We start from the raw sequence: 22,965 nt of genomic DNA on the forward strand, positions 1-22,965 counted from the left end.
CTTTGCTATGATGACAGTAAATAATAATTGACTAGATATTTTTAGACACTTCTATACAGTTTAAAGTGACATTTAAAGGCTTAACTAGGTTAATTAGGTTAACTAGACAGGTTAGGGTAATTAGGCAAGTTATTGTATAACGATGGTTTGTTCAGGACTATCTGGAAAAATATAGCCTAAAGAGGCTAAATCGTTTTTTAAAAACATAATAACTTAATGTTTTTAAAAATTTTAAAACTGCGATTATTCTAGCCAAAATAAAATAATGATATCAAACATACTGTGAACATTTTCTTGCTCTGTTAAACAGAATTTGGGAAATATTAAAAAAAAAGAAAAAAAATCAAAGGGCGTTTAATAATTCTGATTTCAATTGTATTACTATTAGTTATTAATTACTCACACTTAAGTCAATCCAAACCCCTGAGGCCTGAGATGACTTTGCACAATGCTTGTGAATGTGTGCCATATACTGACACTGAGGAGAAGAAACTATTGAATGAAGTCATTATTATTATGGAGGAGGGAGCTTTCAGAGTTCATCTAAAATGTTGTCATTTTCAGGAGGTTTGGAATGACACAAGGGTAGAGTTTTCATTTCTGGGTGAACTATCCCTTTCTGCAACCTTGATAACTAAAATTGTCATTTGTTTTAATAATAAGGATATAAATAAGCAACTGAAAAAAAAATGAATTCTCTGACACAATAAATTTAGCTTGTTATGGTTCAAAGCTTCACCCTTATTTATGTAACTTTCCATATTATATAAGATAACATTGACAATTTCCTGCCTTTTATGGCACAGCTCTTTAATGCTATTAAAGAAATGTTGTCTTTTGTGAGACAAGGTTTCTCTTCTACTGACAGAACGGTCCATCTTTTGTGACACTATACACTACCTGAAAAAAGTCTTGTCATCGATCCCAGTTGTAGGAGCACCAAATAATAACTTGACTTCTAGTTGATCATTTGGAAAAGTGTCAGAATGTAGATTTTTCTGATGAATCATCTGTTGAAATTCATGGTTTGGGGTTACATTCAGTATGGGTGTGTGCAAGAGATCTGCAGAGTGGATGGCAACATCAACAGCCTGTGATATCAAGACATCTGTGCTGCCCATTACATTACAAACCACAGGAGAGGGCAGATTCTTCAGCAGGATATCGCTCCTTCTCATACTTCAGCCTCTACATCAAAGTTCCTGAAAGCAAAGAAGGTCAAGGTGCTCCAGGATTGGCCAGCCCAGTCACCAGAGGGTAACATTATTGAGCATTTCTGGGCTAAGATGGAGGAATTAAAGATGATTCCAAAGAATCATGATGAACTCTGAGAGTCCTGCAAGAATGCTTTCTTTGCCATTCCAGATGAGCTAGTAAGTTTATTTAAACCATTGCAGAGATGTATGGATGCAGTCCTACAAGCTTATGGGAGTCATACACAATATTCATTCTTTTTCCACTGCACAAACAAAGACAAACCTTGCTGTCCTAATTAAATAATTAAAAATCAGATGATCATATTTTATTTGGTCAAATAAGCATAATCTAGAGGTTTTTGCCTTTCTAATACCTTTTCTAAGCCATTTCTTATACCAAATAATAAACTAGAAGTCAAGGTATTATTTATTGTTCCTAAAACTTGGATAGGCGACAAGGTAGGTGTCAGCTTGTGTATTTTTCTGCTTTATTCAGATATTCAAATAACCGACTATTCTGACGGCTACAAAAATGTTTTGAAAATAGTCAAAAAAAAGTTACACTATAGAAATGACATTACTTTATATAACCCACCCAGACCTTCTGAACAGGACCACCTTAAATCTGTGTCATGGAAAATGACAGAATGGGTGGAGATCAAAATCAAGCACCTGCTAAAAACCATGAGTTGTGCAACCTAAAAAGAGCAAGACTTTCCAAATGAGAAAACAATTAGCTCATATCCATAATTCATAGCTCTGACCACACTCCCAGAGGTGTCTGAATTGCACACCATATGCTGCTTCGTGTCTGTGGGGCAGAGGTGCCAGGAAAGCCCCTGGTCTTGTGTGTCCGTGGAGGCCGGAGTGTGGTGAGGAAATTTGAGCAAGCCATTATGACCCATAAAAGATTCATGACTTTGAATCTTGACTCTTTTTTTTTTCTTCTTCCCCCAAAGCATGTCTGTCATTTTTCCGTCATCTTGCCTCATGATCAGTGACAAACTCTGACCAAGAACGTGTTTGACTGAAGACTTTCATAAACGATAATTGAGTTCTCTAGATTTGCTTCTTCTGGGATCCATTTTCATATCTTCGTTTTGGAGCCTCAACTAGCCTGAGTAATTGTGTTCATTAAAAACGAACATGAAAACATCTCACGCATTTGCTGCTTAGATATGAAATAAAAACATGATATTGTTAACCCAGCCTGAATAAGGCTAAGGGATCAAAAGGAAAAAGAAGAAATGAGTCCAAATTTTCTCATTCATCTTCGACTCTTACACATTTTGGAATAATTTGCATGTTCGGGGAGGGCAGATGAAATCGTTTTATTTGACAGGGTAACTACTTTTATGAGGCCACATATAAATGCAAACTGTTTTTGTGAGCTGTAAATCTCTATGCATGCAGCCTGAATGACATTTACAGGAATGTTCTAGCAGCTGATAAGCACGCGTCTGCTGTTACTTTAATCTTTAAGTGTAATAGAATGTGATATTACCAAGATTCAAGATATCTGTTTTGCAAGATAATTGGCCCTTAATGTAATACAGCACGAACATGATGTTGAAATCCATTCCCTCTTCCTAATTGGCTTTTATAAAGCAATTGTGTAAATATTGAGGGTACTTCCATGTAAACTTGTGCTTACTTTAGATTCTCCTGTGCTTAAAAGCTTCGTTTTACAAGTCTTTCCAAATACCATCTCGAGTATCCTTTAAAATAAACCCCCAAATGCACACGGCCATCGGCTAAAGTAATCATAGGAGTACTTCAAAATGTTATCTGTCCATGCTTTGGTATTAATGAAGTTCGCTTGGTTGGACTTGATGGTTTTGCGTTGGGAAATTCAATGCATTTTAAATAGACGCCTGCATGCGGGATTTACATAAGGTAATTGCACAAAGCTGGGAATACTATGTCTGCGATAGTGCCATTCCCCCTCCTCGCGCACTAATACAATAAACCCCATTAAGTAGGCCGTAAATATGGGGCTGCTGTATCATACGAGCCTGACAGATAATGGACCGTTCTGCATGTCCATTTACTCATCCTGGGTGAAGCCTGATTGGTTTATCCGTACTCCATCATCTGACCCAGCATTAAGAGCTTGTAAATTTTGCAGCTGAGAACACCTGAAGAACCCTGGCCAGAGGTTTATAGAGTAGCTCCTGCTGGAGAGTGAGTGTGTATGTGTGAGTGTGTGTGTGTGCCAATATATGCATTTCAGGGACCATTATATGAAATGGGAGTTTCTTTCAAAGTGCCACATAAGAATCTCCTTTTTGTCGCCAACCTAAAAAATATTCTATCAGAAGTATCATTCTGTAAGTGTCCACATATGCACTGTGCGCTCCCTAGGTAAAAGATTTAAAATATAAATAAATATATATGTAAGCACTGCTACATTTGAAGCTATTAAATTTGACATTAGAGGGTTTGAAAATTACACGGTGCTTTTAAAGAATTTAACACTGATATTTCTGCGAAATCTCCACATTTCAGCAAGAAACTGTTTAATAAACAAAATATTTTATGGAAGAGCGGCTGTAAGAGAGGGAAAGGGTGAAAGGGTTGGTGTACAACTATTAGAAAGTCGTTTAAATAAATGTCAAATAAAATTGAAAGACAAAAGAAAACAAAATGCTAGCTTTTAATCCTGCATTGTTTGTTCATATTAAATAGTGTTTTTTTTTTTTTAGTTGTGCTAAGTTTAAATATAATAACAGTGTTAGATATAGTTTGTGTTTTATATTTTATAGTTTTATATATTTTGCTGTCTTTATTCTTTATGTATGTATCCTGTACCGGTATGCTAATGACATCATGCACCTTCAATTTCACCAAAGACACCTTAATCTCATGCATTTCATAGTGTGCACAGAGTAGCATTATTACACAACCAGGGGCAGATTTCGTGATTTTGGGGCCCTACGCAATTCCAGCCATAGAGCCCAAGTCCTGAAATGCTCTCTTTCTACATTTATTTAATATTTATTTATATTGCTGTTTTTTAATATCACTCAATCGTCTTTTCGGCATTTGAATTATTGCAATTTTCACATTTTAAATGATTAGTTTTCTTAAAATGAATTTACAGCAAAAAATAAAAAAGGAAAATGAATGAATGAATCAATCAATTATTATTACATAACCTTCATTCATTCATTCATTTTTTTTTTTTTTAGTCTCTTTATTAATCTGGGTTCACCACAGTGGAATGAACTGCCAACTTATTCAGCATATGTTTTATGCAGCGGATGCCTATCCAGCTGCAACCCATCACTGGGAAACACCCATAAACACTCTTTCACACACATACACTATTGACAATTTAGCCTACCCAATTTACCTGTACCGCATGTCTTTGGACTTGTGGGGGAAACCGGAGCACCCGGAGGAAGCCCACGCGAATATGGGAAGAACATGCAAACTCCACACAGAAATGCCAACTGACCCAGCCGAGGCTCAAACCAGTTACCTTCTTGCTGTGAGGCGATCGTTCTACCCACTGCGCAACCGCATCGCCTATTACATTATTATATTTTATTGTATATGAAATAATATTTACTTACATTATATTGTAATTGTTTAAATCTAACCATACAAAATATGATATAAATGATGTTATATATAATTATAATTTAGTTTTAATTCATAGTTCTAGATATTTATTGGGGGCCCTTCAGATATCCTCGCTTATTGGTTAAATCCGCACAACCCTAAAATCAAGTCTATGATACTGATGAACTGGGTTGCTGATCATAAGTGGAAGAACCACAAGGGAATCGGTCGACTGTGGAATAATAAAAGTTCTGCTGGTTTAAAGTTGTCGCACTCATATCTCTTCAGCAATTGGTTTAACTGTCTTGCTTCATGGACTCTGCTTTAAACTACTGACAACAAGTTTATAATACTAAAGCTCATCTAACATAATTTTTATCCCCCAAGTCCAATCAAAAAATGGCGCTTGCTTTTTGTTTAAAATCCTTTTTTTAAATAAGCTAAAACAACACAATTCTTCAAATTTGGGGTGGACCACTTAATTGTTTTATGTTCAATCCACTTATATTTGTACAAATTAATAAGTTAACTTAATTCCTTCATGTTGTCCCGAAACAAACTGATTGTGGAACCCAGCATTTTTACTGAAGACCACAACTACCATGATTCTACACTGCTTTTGTTATGAATAATAATACGTTGAAATATGTATAGCTACACTTTGTAATTTTTTTTAAATTTAAATATAATAAGAGTGTAAAGAATCTAAACAAACCGGTCTTAACCCAAATACACTGTAAAAATGCCTAAGTTTGTTTGGAGTATGCTCAATTTTTGGTGTATGGTTAGCGGGCGTGAGCCGTCAGTTTGAGCACGTGAGGAGGACCGTCGCTTTTTAAACTGAAGTGGGATTGTTTATGTCATTTGGTTAAACTCTTGTATCAAATATCAGTAAACATAAATTGTCCATTGAGACGTTTATATAGCTTGAAATGATCCTTTAACTTTTCAAAATTCACTGTCAAAAATATATAAAGGTGTTAGTGGTCTACTATGTGACTACTCGTTGCGTTTTAGTGTATATTTCCGATCGATTTTCTTCCGGATGGACAATCACATGTAGCCTACTCAAAGCAAGACGGCAAACTTCGTTAGTTCAAGTAAGTAAACATATTTACTAAAATTATTTAAAACCTATTGTCTCTAGTTCTTAAAAACAGAGCTGCTTAACTCAATAAATAGCCTACATTTTTCACATAGACCTTTAATAATGTTTTAAAATTATGGAACCGTCTGTCTGTCTGAATGGATTTGTTGGATGGAGGATTGCAAATATTGTGTGCACTTGTAGTGTTGCTGAATTACCACTTTGTACATTTCCATTAAAGTATAAATCGCCTGGACTACAGTACACTTTATCTTTTGCGTTCTGTATTCTTAGATAAAAGTCACAGAAATTAGACTTGGATGATAATAAATGGAGTATACTTTGAAAGGCTGTGTAACCTTAAGTGCAACGTATAGACAGACAGCTACTCTTATTGATATCATTAAGGAACACAGGTGCTCGACATGGGCACTGAAAAAAAGATACATTTACAAAATGGTGCTTTCACGAAGTGTCATGGAAAGTAGCTCTGCCTGTGGGCCACGTTGGGCTGATTATTTGTTTACATTGACTATGGATACAGTATACACGCACCGGCCACTTTATTAGGTACACTTGTTCAACTGCTCAATAACGCAAATTTCTTATCAATCAAATGGCAGCAACTCAATGCATTTAGGCATGTAGACATGATCAAGACGGTCTGCTGCAGTTCAAACTGAGCATCACAATGGGGAATAAAGGTGATTTAAGTGAATTTGAACGTGGTATGGTTGTTTGTGCCAGATTGGCTGGTCTGAGTATTTCTGAAACTGCTGATTTACTGGGATTTTCACGCACAACCATCTCTAGAGTTTACAGAGAATGGTCCAAAAAAGAGGACATATCCAGTGAGCGTCAGTTCTGTGTGTACAAATGCCTTGTTGATCCCAGAGGTCAGAGGAGAATGGCCAGGCTGGTTTGAGTTGATAGAAAGGCAACAGTAACTCAAATAACCACTTGTTACAACCGAGGTATGCAGAAGAGCATTTCTGAACGCACAACATATTGAACCTTGGGGCGGATGGGCTACAGCAGCAGAAAACCACACCAAGTGCCACTCATGTCAGCTAAGAACAGGAAACTGAGGCTACAATTCACACAGGCTCACCAAAATTGGACCACAGAATATTGAAAAAATGTTGCTTGGTCTGATGAGTCGTGATTTTTGCTGCGACATGGAAAGGTCAGAATTTGCATCAACAACATGAAATCATTGATCCATCCTGCCTTGTATCAACGGTTCAGGTTGGTGGTGGTGGTGTAATGCTGTAGGGAATTTTTTTTTTTTGGCTCACTTTGGGCCTATTAGTTCCAATTGAGCATTGTGTCAATGCCACAGCCTACCTGAGCATTGTTGCTGACTATGTCCATCCCTAATGACCACTGTGTACCCAACTTCTGATGGCTACTTCCAGCAGGATAATGCACCGTGTCATAAAGCGCAAATCATCTCAGACTGGTTTCTTGAACATGACAATGAGTTCACTGTACTCAAATGGCCTTGCATTATGGATGTGCAGTCGACAAATCTGCAGCAACTGTGTGATGCTATCATGTCAACATGGACCAAAATCTCTAAGGAATATTTCCAGCACCTTGTTGAATCTATGCCACAAAGGATTAAGGCAGTTCTAAAGGCAAAAGTGGGTCCAACTTAATACAAGTAAGGTATACCTAATAAAATGGCTGGTGAGTGTAAAATTGACTAAAGGATTTAATAAGGAAAAATAAGCCTCTGTTAAATCATTGGTTGTAAAAATTAAATGTTTTTCATGTGTTCATTCACTCATAAATATCCTGATTTTGTGCCTTAAATTACATTGGTTTTCTTTTTTGCACATACTGTACACTACATATGTATAGTTCATGAGGGACACAAATGACAGGCATTTATGAAAATGAGCCACATGCGTGTCAGCTTTTAATAGGACAGATATGTCTTAGAAGACAAGTGTAGAAAGTAAAGTTTAATGAGCAGAAAAGTGCACTACAGCTTTAAAATTTCATACATCAGCTTAAACGCATCCTGAGTATAGACAGCCTAGTGAAACCCTTTAAGCCAGGCATCTTGTGAACGAGACTGACAGTAATTTAGAAGCAGTGCCCCTCTTCACTAGTCTCTAGTGATTCGGTCTCTCTCTACCCGTTAATTAGTTTGTCTCCAACTGCTGATTTAGCCTTGGTGTCCTTGCAGGAAACCGTGTGGTGGGTCTCTTTTACAGGCTGATTAATCCTGTTCGGGCCCATGGAGTGGTGTTAGACCCCGTCAGCAGCTTATTAGCATGAGTGCCTACTAGCAGAGCCCTGCTTCTGCTAAGACTTAATAATATGTGTTTCTTCAACTAACATCCTTATTAGTGCTACTAAGTGACGATCTCACATATAAATAGTACTGTGTGCTTTTTAATTAAGGACTATGAAATCATAGGCTTGATGAGCGAGCGGGTGATAAATGAGGGGTGTTCTTGTTCGGTGTTATGACTGCTGCTCCCGCGAGTTTGCCACACACACACACACACACACACACACACACACACACACACACACACACACACACACACACACACACACACACACACACACACACACACACACACACACACACACAATGTCTTCACACCTTGATTTATGATCTGAGGTGCAGCATCCACTTTACAGTGCTGTTTTGCTGAGAAGATAACACAGCAGCTCTAGAGATACAGGCGTGTAATGTTAAACATCAATTAGGTTGTTGAGATTCATGCATGTTGCATTTCCCTTTGGAATTTTCATCCTTTAGGGTCGTAAATAGCATTGACATTGAAATGGAAGAGACTGTTTTAGTCCTTCATCTTGTTTAGTTGAAACATGTTTTTTTTATAATTTCTTTTTCTTAAATAATTAATTCAATTCCAAAATGTCAAATTCTGATTTTCAGACTACTACTAACTGCTAGGTTTTTGTTCAAGAACTTGTTTATGCAAATATTTAATCAGCCAGCCATCACATATTTGTAACTTTATGCACAGTAATGCAATTACGCACATTGTTATTGTAAAGGCATTCTAAGGAAGTTCAAACTTGGCAACATAATGTAGATTAAAGTGGATTTAAGTGACTAAATATGAGTTAGTTGTTTGTGGCTAAAGGGCTGGTGCGCATATTTCAGAAACTGCTGATCTAGTGGCATTTTCATGCACAACCATGTCTAGGGTTTGTCAGAGGAGAATGCACACACTGAAATAAGTTAATAGAAATGTAAGATTAAATCAAAAAACCCTGAACAAAAAAGAGCATCTTTGAACAAGGAACTCAACAAACTATAAAGCAGATGAGCTACAGCAGCAGAAGAAGAACACACTGGTGACTCTCCTGTCTGCTAAAAACAGCAAAATGAGGATACAGTACATGCAAGTTCAGTAAAATTGGACAACATAAAACAGAGAAAAGGTTTACTCTGAAATCTTGAATTCTGCTTGAAGACAGGGATAGTAGGGTCAGATTTAGGCATAGTCAACATAAAAGCAAAGGTCAAACCTACCTTGAATCGAATGTTTTCTTGGCTGACTTTTGGCGGTTCATTCCGCTGTGGTGACCCCTGATGAATGAAGGGACTAAGCCGAAAAGAAAATGAATGAATGAATGATTGAATTAATCTATCATTTATGACCACAGTGAACCCATCTTGTGATGCTACCTCTATCAGGACTAAAATATTATTCTGGCTTCTTAAACATGATAGTAAGTTCGCTATACTGAAATTACATGCACAGTTACCAGATATTAACCCAGTAAAGCAACTCTGGGGTGGGTTGAAATGAGAGATTCGCATCATGGATGTGCAGATGACAAATGTTGACATGTCAATATGGACCAAAATCAATAAAATTTACTCACCCTGTGGCTCCAAACCTTTATGAGTTTCTTTTTTTACAGTTAAACACGCAAGAATATATTTCTAAGAAGATTAGAAATGGGTAACCATTACCTTCCACTGTAAGAAAAACAAATACTGTGGAAGTCAATGGTTGCTAGTTTACAAATTTCTTTTGTGTTCAGCAGAATGATGTAAATGATGACAGAATTTAACATTTTCAGTGAACTATCCCTTTAAATTGCGGTTTTATACAAAGTGATTTAAAAATTATGAGATAAAAAGTGAAAATCTATTTATTTTGATTTCAGTAAGGGAAACTACATTCTACACATCACTGCTCGCTCAATAAGAAGAGATTAAATGGGCCTGTTCTTCACACAAAGCTCTCATTTGACTTCAGAAGATGTGTAATCTACTGTAGCACAAATCAAAAAGAACCCGTTTCATCATAGTTTTAGTGTGACTTCTTGGATAAAATATATCAAAACTTGCACACATTTATGTTCATTTATGTATAAAAATAATTTGAAACTAAATCAAATTAATGATCAAACATTTAAAAAATGATCACTTTACAAATTCTGTTTGTCACACAAAGCTCACATTTGACTTTAGATGACATGTAATCTACTGTTGCACAAATCGAATAAACATCTTTCATGATGATTTGTGTAACTTCTCAGATAAAATATATAAAAAATGCACTCATTTATGTTCCACCTAAGAAAGTAAGAACTAAAAATATGAAACCAAATCGAGTTGATGATCGAACCTTATGACTAATTAAACCTTCAATTTAGCTCATGCTCATCCCTTGAACACAAAATGGCCGATTCATTATTAAACAGTTTGCGCAAAATTTTTAATTCACTCAATGTTTTCTCAGTCACAAACCTGTTCATGCAGAGTTTCTGTATTCTGTTGAACACTAAAGAAGATGTTTTGAAAAAAGCTGAAAGCTGAAAACCTGCAACCATTGACATCCACTGCAGGGAAAAATACTATAAAGTATTTCCAGCTTTCTTCAGAGTATCTTCTTTTTTGTTCAACAGAAGAAAGAAAGTCAAACAGGTTTGTAACCAGTAAAGGGTGAGTAAATGATATCAGAATGTTCAGTTTTATATGAACTACCTCCATAAGCTTATGTCAGCCAAGCACTGCATTCACCAATGAATCCTGATGCAATGTTATAACATGAACACTAGGGTGTAACGAAGCTCACGTTTTTAGCTTTTGCACAGTCTTAATTCTTGCTGTCAGCTTATTTCTTTTTATTGCACATTATCCTTCTCCCAGAATCCACCTACACGTTCTCCTCTGCTCCTCTCCTCCAAAGGAGAGCTGGCAAGGCTTGCCAATGCAAAATAAATCCATTTTGATGTTCCTTACAGCTCTCTCTTCTTCTTCTCTTCTCAAGTATGCCTCACAATTCAGTTATGTTTAGAGGAGCTCTGGTGATTCATGCAGTCGAAGATATTCAGCGTGCCCTATTTCTACCTCTCCCTCCTCCTGCCGCCGCTGGTCTAATGAAGTTAGTGTGTATGCAGCGGAGAGAAGTAGATTAGAGCTGAGGTGATGAGGCAGAAGGAGAGCCGCAGTCCTCCTGTACTCAGACCTGGGGTCGGCCCGGATCAATTCCCTCTGCTCCTGAGGTGGAGATCTAATTGATTTTTGTACCCTGAGCCATCTGGCTCGGAGTAAGCATATGTGTGTGTGTGAGGGAGGGAGACAACAGATCACCTCTTGAATTTGGTTTTGAGCTCAGATTTGTTCTTTAAAAGCACTGACTGCACGCTGCTCTTTCTGTAGGGATCTAATTAAATCATTATGTGCTAGAGCATGTTTTTGACATCATCACCAGAGGTCATTTGTGTTGCTGAGGACTGACGACATCATCTGTGTCTTTATTCCACCTGAGAATACGTTCACCTAACGCAACGAGCTGTGCGTCATGCTGTTTTTCATTTCGAAGTGGATTCGTCAGTGACTAATAAAGATGAGCTAAAGATGAAAATGTGGGTTAAAATGAACATGTGGGGTGTCACGGGGGCGCAGTGGGTAGCACGATCGCCTCGCAACATAAAGGTCGCTGGTTCGAGCCTCAGCTGGGTCAGTTGGGATTTCTGTGTGGAGCTTGAATGTTCTTCCTGTATTCGCTCTGGTTTCCCCCACTATCCAAAGACATGCGCTATAGGTCAATTGAATAAGATAAATTGGCTTAGTGTATGTGTGTGAATGCAGGAGTGTATGGGTGTTTCCCAGAGTTGGGTTGTGTCTGGAAGGGCATCCTCTGCGCAAAACATATGCTGAATAAGTTGGCGGTTCATTCTGCTGTGGCGACCCCTGATTAAAGGGACTAAGCTGAATAGAAAATGAATGAATAAATATGTGTTGCAGTTTTCTTGAATACAAATTGTAGATTAAATTGAAAAGAAGTAAATCAATTATCTTAATTATAATATATTAATAATATTAATAATAAATTATAATAAATAAACATTTGAGTCAATAGGAGAGAGTGGGGACAGTTGCAACACTTTTTGCATTACTTTTGGTTTCTCAGAGACAGTTTTTTTGGATACCCCATATTTTTACATGATAAACCCACAGCTATTGGACACCCACCCATATTGCTATAATATGTGCACATATGATACTATATGCAAAATTTAAACTTAAACAGGCAAAATCAAACGTTGCAACTGAATCCGAGCAGGGGGACTGTTGCAACAATCCATTGAGACAGTTGTAACATTCAATAAAATGTAAGAATAAGTCGAAAATATCAGGTTGGATTTTATTTTATTTATTTTTTTGGTAAACAGACAATGTAAATTGATAAATGTGTTAAGTTGCACATATAAATACAGACTATTGAAAGAACAAGCAACAACCAATTATCAGGCCAAAAAAAAAAAAAATATATATTTTTTTTTTACTGAAAATCTAGACTAAGCTTTTCTAAAATAATTTAAACTTTGAAATGATTTAATTAATCAAAGAATTCATTTTTTAAAAATGAAATAACATTGAAACTGTGATCAATTTAAAAGTGTGCATTGTTAATTTGGCAAGCTTTTATATGAATTTCCCTTCAACAGCCACCCTAAGAAAAAAAACTAAAACATTTGGATTGCATTTCCTAATGTCGCTTATATCTCTAGTTAACACACTCAATGCATTTTTTTCAACATAATCCCATAATTTCTAAAATATCAACCTCAACTAAATGGTAGATATGTTGGTTTATGGTAAAAGTATCCAAATTAATGCATATACTATGAAATATCTGAAAATATGAAGTGTAAGACCAATTAATTTAAAAACATAATCAAAATAAAAAAATTTCGAATACTAAATCATTATTGTTTTTTATAATTATGCCATAAAATAATTGAAATTCTCATTTAACATGTTTCCTTGCTTTCTTTGTTTGTTTGTTTTTACAATAAAACCAAAATCAAGTGTAGTAGTGCAACAGGATTATGTTTGTTTGATTAAATTTTTTTTGTAAACAAACAATGCTTTGTGTGTAAACCGTTATTTAAACAGGTCATTCTTTAAATTACTTCTTATTTAAAAATTAGTCATTATTTAAAACAGTCAATATATGGTCAACCATTCGGTAGAGCAGACAGTTAAAGGGATATTGTAATTGTAATTGCAACATGCTGTTGCAACTGTCACAACTCTGAGATACAACAGCTTTAACCCTTGATAGCTATACCTATTTAAAGCTAAGAAAACAGTGATTTAAATTCTATGAATGAACAATGTTTCACAAAAACAGAGTAGACAGTATACATTGCGATATTGATGTTGAAACAATATTTTGTGCAGCCCTACTATATGTACCAGAGGAACGGTATTACTGTATTGGTTTTAAAACTGTTACTTTTCCAAACCATAGTAAACCCTGAGACTGTTTAGTGCCCCATGCCTACTTTAAATGCATACATATTTTTTTAGATATACTTTTGAACTGCAGTCAAATAAATACAATTAAGCATTTGATACAATCTACACTGTAAAAGCGCTGTACAAATAAAGCTGAAAAAAACTTTTAATCATAGATTTGCTTGTAGTTTTGCATGGAACTGCACTTTGTTGAACCCAATCTGTTTAAATATGTGTGTTGCATAAATTGAAATAATAATCTGAATTATAATCATTATGATTAAGTTACTTTCAGAAAACGTTTCAGGCATTTCCACGATTTAATGTGCTTTTGTTTGTTTCAAGGATTTTTTTTTTTCAAATATTGCTAATATTTTAATGGTTTTTGCCCTGACCTTTAATTATAATCATCAAGGATTGCTTTATTTAGTTATTTTTAATTTATTTAATTATCCTTATCAAATTAGCAGACATGGCCACCCTTTAAGAAGATTAGATTTGCTTGTTTTAAGGATGCTATAATTTAACTCGCGTGAACAAAATTGATTCAGATGTTTTTTTGTTTTGTTTTGTTTTTGTTTTTTTGCTGCTGATGAAAAATAAATAACTGCATTTTCAAGCATTTACACATTGTAAAAAGGTAACTGTGCTTGTTTTAAAGTTCTTGTTTCCTGTTTTGTATTTTATAGCCAAATCTGATGAAATGTACAATCTGAGAAGCAAGCAAAGACGCTGATATACAGTAGAGATTACGTATAGCTCTTCAATAACTTCATGCTCAGCATAAACCTCCAGTTTGTTAGCTCATATTACATCAGTGATGTTTATATCTTTTCTTACAGTCTCCAAAGGAGGATGGTATTACAAATACATCATCATCAGCAACATTTGTAACAGCATGTTACTGTAATAGATATTAGTTATTTGTATCGGTCCATAACAATGTGCGTGTGCATGTTTGTTAGCGCATGTGGCATAGTGTTAGTATCCAGTCTCGTTGATGTATTCTCAGCTGGATCACAATCAAATAGAAGGATTTACGTGAGGTCATGTAAGGTTGAGTAAGGCTGCGCAGTCATTTGTACTATTTAAATAAACAGAAATGCCATTTCCACATGCAGCAAACACTCCAAATGAAAATCAGGTGCACTTTAGCACAGGTGCAAATGATTAGAAGCTCATTAGAGAGTAAATGGAGGGGCACAGCCTTATATAAACATCAGAAACTTGTGGTCAGGTTTGGTCTTAGCAGCTGAGGAGTGTGGCGGCAACATGCTGAGATCAAAAGAGTGCGCAGAGACCTTCACAACAAACACTGCTGATGTTTGAGCGTTTGAGCAGCATTTTAAAGCATGATTCTTGTTTGTCACTTCACTGTTTGAAGAAAGAAACTTTGAAATGGTCATTTGTCTCGTTTCAGAGGTTTGGCCAAAAGTGACCGTCTGCCATTATGAGACTTGCATGTGATATCAAGAAGGGTAATGTCGCTGCTTTATGAAGGTATGAAGGAATCGTTTTAACATTTAAGTGTGTTTTTGGAGTGTTTCTACTGTTTCTATGTGGTTGCTTGGTGATCTGGATGGCTGATTATTGGTCATAAAAGCTCAAAGGTGTCTTTATATTATGTTGGGCCCTACACATGACTATAGTTTATCAGACACACCACAGAATTTCAGCATAATATAGATTATATTCAATTTGCAGTATACTGTATTATACATGTATGACGAAACATCACTTAAATATAAGCAATAAAGCGTTTTAAATATATGTACATCTTGGGTGGGCCTCTTTGACTGCTTGGATGGACAAAATAATTATACAGCATTGCTTTTTGCACTTAAAGCACTATATAATAAAGTAATATATGTTTTGTAGGTAATATATATTGTTTGACAACTTGACATAAACAAATACATCACAACGGGTCTGTTTTTTTGTCATGAAAGCCTGACATTATCAAAACAACAAAACTTGTCATAAATGTGTCACAAACATGATTGTCATGGGGCCATTATAAGTGTGTCATAAGTATTTTTCTGATAACTTTTCTTAGTGGAACAAACTGAATTTGTCTTTTAAAAGTTTCATTAAAAGTGTCAATATTCTGTCAAATATATGTAAAGGAGCGTCATTATTATTTATTGACATTTTAATGACAAATTCATGACAATCATGTTTATGACAGATTTATAACAAGTTTTTTTTTGTTTGATAATGTCAAGTTGACAAGAATAAGACAAAATGTGCATTAAAATGTTCTCTGATTTTGTTATAAGAGGTCATGTGATGATAAAAATGTGTAAATGGACAAACCAGCTGGCTGAGCACACTGTAAATGCATCTGAAATGTTGTTTGGTCATTCTAATAATTTCTGTATTAGCGTTATTATATTATTAATGACCTCAAGAATTGTCAAGAGCGCCTTTGCTCCGCGTCTGATGCCTTTAAATGCCAACACGCATTTATCGTGTGTCAGCATACTGCCTGTAAATTCCGTTTTTACTGTTGATATTTGGTGTCAGTTAATCAGGAAGTGATGATTTTGTTCTCTTTGACTACTCGAATGGAAACGCCGCTTTATTCGCATGTCTTATATGCGATATTCCAGGTGTGCGCATACATTTCTTTGGATGAAAACATAGCTTCTGTCATCTTTGCATTTAAATTGTCATATTTGAACTAATGGCAGTTGTTATAAGCATGCAAAAATCTCATTCACCTTCATGACGTGTATTATGTCATTACTTTAAAGATTTGTTGACAGTCTTGTGAACACCCCTTCAAGTAAAGTGTTAGCATATGTGTGCATGTAGTTGAAGAATTACCCCTCCTGAATTATTAGCCTCCCTGTATATTTCTGAACATAATAGTTTTAATAACTCATTTCTAATAACTCATGTATATTATCTTTGCCATGATGACAGTAAATAATATTATACTAGATATTTTCAAGACACTTCTATACAGCTTAAAGTGAAATTTAAAAGCTTAACTTGGTTAATTATAGGCAAGTTACAGTAAATGGTTTGTAGGGCAGTGGTTTCTTCTGTAAACAACCTAAAAGAAAATATTGCAAAAAAAACCCAAAGGTGTGAATTAGGACTACAAATTAGCATAGTACTATATATTAGAAAGGAAGTGAAGTTGGAGAGAGGGGGGATGGGGTCGGGAGCTAGGACTCAAACTTTATATGCCCAATACTCAGGCTTTTGGTGCTGACACATTAATGTATTTTTGTTTATCATTTTTTGTTTATGTTTTTGCTACAGTATAGAGGCACTTACCTGATTAATACAGTTATGCATTGAGTACTTGGGCCTGGAATTTCTTTTGGCAAACTGAACTTCATATTTGACATAAAGATCCTCATAAAATAACTTATAAACTTCCTAACACTGATTACCATCCAAACCGTGGAAATGCTGACAATATCAAACCATTTCATTTTGCTTCACAATAAGAATTGAAGAGCTTTTCTACAATAAATACAATCAACTTGAACTGTGCTTGTTCCACCTATAAAACTGTTTATTAAAATCAAGTGTGCTGAAACGATCCAAGTAAAATATTGATGGGAAAATCACTGTGGCGTTAATCCTCAAGCCTACGCTCGGTGAAATCCAGTGCTAGGCTAAAATGAACATGATTTTTAAGTAAAGGCTAATGTTTTGAGCACAGATGTAGGCTATTTGTATTTGATTGTGCTATCCGCTAAATTTCCCAGGGGATGTTCTGTTCTCTGCTTCCACTCTTGGCTTGTTCCTGTGCTGTTGTCCATCAGCTTTCAGCTACCGCAGGAGACACAGGGCTCTCGTTTCATTCTGTGTGCACACATATCCAGCCTAAAGTGTGTTTTTCAGAGTGTTCAGCTTAAGTCGGCATGGCAAATCTACAGTTTGATAGATGTTCAAAGACAGTTTATTCAGAAATCAAACGTTTCCTTCTAAAATTGCATTAAAAATCCAGGTTCTGCTTTGAACTACCAGACACAGGACGTCAACATGATGTCTTATTGACATTGTACCCCATGACGTTGGATTTTGTTTGGAAATGAAAATTGGGTTGACGTTAAAACTCAACGCCAGGCCGACATCTATGTCCAACCAAATATCAACGTCTAATTATGTTACACCATGACGTTGTGTGGAAGTTACCACTATGACATCTATCAGACGTTGGATTTTGGTCACTTCCCAACACAACCTAAAATCAACCACATATCAACGTCTAATCATGTTACACCTTGATGTTGAGTGGACGTTACCACTATGACATCTACCAGATGTTGGATTATGATAAATCTAACCTAACATTAACGTCTTATGATGTTGTGTGCCTGCAGGGTAATTCTTAAAGTTTGACACTCAAGAATAGCTCAGCTCAATGCTGAGCCTATTCTCTATACAGCATCACACATAAAATCATTTTCAGACTTTAGTCAGATCATAGATTTATGTTTCGTTGCATTAATAATTCAAAACTCTCCATCCAAAACCCAGCATGGCAACCTGATCCTAATCAATGCTTTTCGTTAGTGCTGAGGGATTGAATACAAAGTGAATGTCTCGGTTTTTCACTAACAAATTCATTATACATTGTAATCAAAATATGAAGATTTGTATCTCCTGTAAAGGAAATATGCTAGAAAAGCTGTACATGTTGAATTCTTGAAGTATTTTATTGTGAGATGGGGATTCATTAAAAAAACAAAGAAATGAAAAACGATCAAACAAAAAAGCTATCACTAAAAAAGGTTAAAACAGGGACATACAAAAGACTGTTGCCTCGATGTAGACAAAGTTACAAATTGGCACAACCAGAAATAATAACAATAATAAAAACAACACACTGATGATGTTTTGGCTTCATTAAAAAGGGCAGCACAGTTTCATGGCGAGGGACAATCTTTCGATACAACAGCAAAGACTCATGCGTGTATAGCATACAGTTAGACGTTCAGTAGCTTCAAAGTATAGTGGGGTAAGAGACAGAAACATGAAAGTGACGTGTAAAAGGTAACAGTTCTGATATACTTTAGGGGTGTGTGTTTTTTTCTGTTCTTCAAACGGTGCATTCAGAAACTTTGAAAATAATACTTTTTTCAGTTTTAAAACACTCGAAATGCTGGAGTTTCGCCCCCAGCTTTGAATTCATTTATCTTCGAAATTATTCTTCATACTAAAATATATTATTGTATTAATACAAACTACAGTATTGTACACTACATTGTGTAATAAATAACCATAACGAAAATACAAAAATAAGACACATAAATATAAAAGGTCTCTAAAACTAAAAATGTAAAGTTATACTGGTGAGGGATGGGAGGGATAATACTGCCTTTACTGAAAAACAAAACAAACAAACAAACTTACACAATGTTCACTGAAACAAGCAACAAAGAAACTTCAATACAAACGAGACAAAAATTAATACTGACAGGTAAAAAGGCTGACCCAAAAGAAACTAAAAGTGAATTCTTCGTTGATCGTATCTGCCTACATTTGTTACCTGAAGAAAAAGTGTCGTGCAGCTAAAGATTACAAGAGAAACAAGTGCACCAAACAGGGGAAAATACTTCAAGGCTGAAAAAAGAGCGTATTTTTTTTTCTCCTTTTTTGCTTATCGATCCTCTTTCCTGAATTCTTGATGCAGTGTAGTCCTTACTGGATTGATTAAAAAAAGAAAAAGAAATAGGCAGTCTTGTCCTTCACTTAGGACTAGTGGTTTAGGTGCAGGGTTCCAAAATTTTGCTACCAAAAAAACGAAGACAGCATGAGCCCCACGCGAATGTGCTGCTTCACAACGGCGTCACAGCAACGGCACAGCACTGTTCAATGGCACTTCCAACATGCATGTTTTTGCATAAGGGTGGATGATGGGTGGGGAAGGAGCTGATGGCGATCACCGTCTAAAACCAGCTGTCCAGGATTACTAAGGTTTTTCTTTGATGTCTTGGCTTCTTTTAGGGGATTCGTGAAAGCCCTCCCACCATTACCACATCAATCTTTTAACATTTAAGGCTCACAGTTCGTTGGGAAATGAGACGATGGACAAATGGTGTGCTAGCGAGCGCTAGCGTGGCTTAAGGAATATCGTCTGGGGCACTAATACTGGAAGGTAGACATTAAACAACACAAGGCCCACATAGGTGTTCCGAAGGTAAACTGGGAATATGGTAGTGCACAGGATACTCTTTTAAATGCAAGAAAATACTGAGTTTTGTTCATTGGCAATAAAAACGTATAGAAATCTCTCTCTCCCAACTGTACAGCTTCTGAGGGTAAACCGAGAGTGACAAAAAATTAGTAATACTGATAAAAGAAATTGACCCAAGGCGTTTTAGTAATAAAACATTATTAGCCAAAACGTGTATAGCTTTCAGTTCATATATGCGTCATTTTTGTTTTTGTTTTTTTGTGTTAAACTTTGCATTTGTACAAACCATACTCAAACACAGAAAATTGTCTTTATGTGGAAAAAGAGTAACTCTTTTGTATTTTTCAGGCACACCTGGGGGTTTATACACAGTAGTGGGTTTAAATGCAGCGCAAGAGCGTCACGCACTCTTCCTCGTCTCATTCTCCTCTTAACACAGTCAGTTCTCAGGAAGAGAGAGAAACATCTGCTGAAAGAAAACGTCTTTTTGTTGGTTCCTTCAAATTAGTAACTTTGTAAAACACCGTCGTAAGGAATCTTCATTTCACATCTCCATTCATAGCGGCTGTGTTTCCTTCATGTTCACCAATGTTCTTATTGTCCCCTGGGGTCTTTCTTTCCGTCATTTCTTCCGTGTGGTCACTGGTGTCCATGGCATCCTCCGACGTTTGCTCATCCTCTTCGTTTTCATCCTCTTCACATTCATCTTGCATCACCACGACTTTCAGCGTCTCACCCTCACCTTCCTCATCACCATCTTCCTCCATCCTCTCCTGGTCTTCATCTGCTCCCTGATCGTCTTCATCTCCCTCCTCTCCAATCTTGACTACCTGAATTTCATCCTCGTCAACTAAGCTCCCTGAGCCCATCTCGTCCTCCTCCTCGCTTTCATCGTCCCTTGTACTGCTCCCCCGCTCATCTGAGTCCAGGTGGGATGGAGGCGAGGTCGCTGTACTGCCTGTCTGAGGCTGCTCCTCACCAGGATTGTCCTCTTCTTCCACTCCTTGCCCTAGCCCTTGGCCTTGAGCCTCTTTCTTACAGTAGGAATATCTATGATTCATGTGTTGTGAGTAGGAACCAGAGTGGGAGAAGCGTTTCCCGCACTTGTCACACTGATAGGGCTTTTCTCCAGAGTGCAAGCGCAGGTGCTCTATTAGGTGGTGCTTGTGTTTGAAGGCCTTGCTGCAGATCCCGCATTCATGAGGCCTCTTCCCTGCAGAAGATCAAATTACACTTCATTAATGTTTATTTTGGAGTACTTTTCTGATTAAAAGAAATACAAAGTGAAATACAATAATCAGATGCCCTAGTTTTTCACGATTCCGCCATTGCTAAATCCAATGCAAAATCACAAAAAGTAGCAAATTTTAGTGATCCTGCAAAATTCTTAATTAAACGTAAAATAAAAAAATGTAAATAATCTCATAAAACATCCAATTCCAAACCATATAATCACATTATATTTATTTAAGTTTGCAATTTATTGTTTTACATGAGTTATAGATGTTGCTTACGCAGCGCCCGTGATGTATTTTAGTGTCTCTCAAATAATGACATTTCACACAATTATTACATTACATAAGAGTGGGAGGAAATGTTTTGCAGCCTGTGCAGTAAGCAGACGTGGATGAAGCGCGAGTGATTTACATGTGAAGTCGATGCAAAAATTGTATTGGGCATCCTGTGACGCGAATTGGGTGTTTTGTGCGTTTGATGCACTTCAGACTGCAAAAGAAAGTGGGAGCAAACATCTAACAAACAGAGCAGTGGAACGGAGGGAAAACAAAGCAGCTTACAAAGATGGAGATTGGTTCAAGGATGAGGGCCGTTGGACATGACCAGATTAAAGGACATTATTTTTGCTTTACATGTATGGCTAATATGATTTACATCTAATCAATAAATGATTTTGTTTAACTCTTTCTCTGTTGTTGACGAGAGAAGACACTTCCCTCCTATTGACGAGTTTTACGGCAATCCGTGTTTTGGGTGTATTACGGTAGGGGAAGACCTAACGCATGTCCTGAGTGGGGTACATGATGTCAGATGCTCTGGGGAGTAAAGTAATAGTTCTACAACCTTCCTTTGACTTAATCCCTTTACGTTCTAGATCTAGTTTATGATCTTGTCTTGACAAGAGACCAAAATAAAGAAGCTTTATTTTTATGATTTGTGTCATTGTCATTGTGTCAGATTGCACACCTGATTTATTTATCGCAAAATTGCTCGCAAATTTCCGAGAATTACCTCTTTATCACAAAAAATTACAAAAAGGGGGTTTGAACAATTACAGATGCTCTATTTATTTTAAATACAGTAAAAAAAAGTTTGTATTGCAGGGTTCTGCTGGTGTCTCATGTACAATTGACTGTTTGCTGGATTGACAGGTTTTCCGACCAATCATAACTTTGATAATTTGTGCCCCTGTCACTGACCATCATTCTGTCTGACAGGAATCATAGTGTTGGCTGTTAACATGGTGAAAATGAGCTTTATATGGGACTTGGAATGCAGACAGCAGCTACCCAGAAATGCTGGGCAATGTACAATTACATCCTTTCCCGAAACCTAGAGAAATGAATGAAATAAATACATATGCATGGACTGGCTCACCATCAATTTTTAATCCATGGTGCTGCCACTTGCTAAACAGATGACTTAAAACCAGAGGATATGAGACTTAAATAATCTTGTCTGTTATTGGACCGGGACAGCTTGCTTAACTGTATTTCAAGGAGGTGTGACTTGTGACGTTACAATATAACCAGTGAACTACCTGAGGACTAGGACATGTGAAATGAGCTATCTTATGGTGGTTTTACACCTAGACATTTTGGAACGTGTCTCATTTGTCCAGTTGGAGTGTTTTTTTTGGCATATGTGAATCCAGCAATCCCAAGATCGCCTAAATGAGGTAGTCCCAGCTTGACTGAAATTAACTTTGGAGCAGACTGATTGTAGTGAGAAAGCAAAACAATCCAGGCTACATCACAGTGTATTATGTCTATGTAGCTGCCATACATAAGACTAAATGAAGAGAGAATGATGAGTAGGCTAGGATGCCATTATTCCTACTGGTAAATGTGCATTTCATGTCAAATATGAAAGTGAAAGCTTGCTGAAATATTACAGTGGGCTGTTTATGTGTTAAAAAAATTGACCGAAATGATAATGATTGATTATATTATTTTGTATT

The 22,965-nt window shown here is 36.4% G+C and overlaps 1 protein-coding gene and 1 long non-coding RNA gene across 4 annotated transcripts in view; one reads left to right on the top strand and one right to left on the bottom strand.

Moving 5' to 3' along the window:
* The first annotated feature begins 5,378 nt into the window (after positions 1 to 5,378).
* Positions 5,379 to 22,965, top strand: part of LOC141376810 (uncharacterized) — a 100,907-nt gene continuing 83,320 nt past the window's right edge. The window contains exons 1-2 of one of the 2 annotated variants that reach the window (XR_015504208.1): positions 5,379 to 5,863; positions 15,027 to 15,106. This is a non-coding gene — a long non-coding RNA (uncharacterized LOC141376810). The remainder of the gene's footprint in view (positions 5,864 to 15,026; positions 15,107 to 22,965) is intronic. The other variant, XR_015504209.1, reaches the window with a different exon arrangement.
* Positions 18,270 to 22,965, bottom strand: part of zeb1b (zinc finger E-box binding homeobox 1b) — a 101,763-nt gene continuing 97,067 nt past the window's right edge. Inside the window, exon 8 of one of the 2 annotated variants that reach the window (XM_087274553.1) lies at positions 18,270 to 20,982. In XM_087274553.1, the coding sequence (XP_087130679.1) occupies positions 20,309 to 20,982 (674 nt within the window). In that variant the 3' untranslated portion in view covers positions 18,270 to 20,308. 2 annotated transcript variants of the gene reach the window in all.

Source organism: Danio rerio, chromosome 12, assembly GCF_052040795.2.
Source record: "Danio rerio strain M-AB ecotype USA chromosome 12, GRCz13ab, whole genome shotgun sequence".
NCBI lineage: Eukaryota > Metazoa > Chordata > Actinopteri > Cypriniformes > Danionidae > Danio > Danio rerio.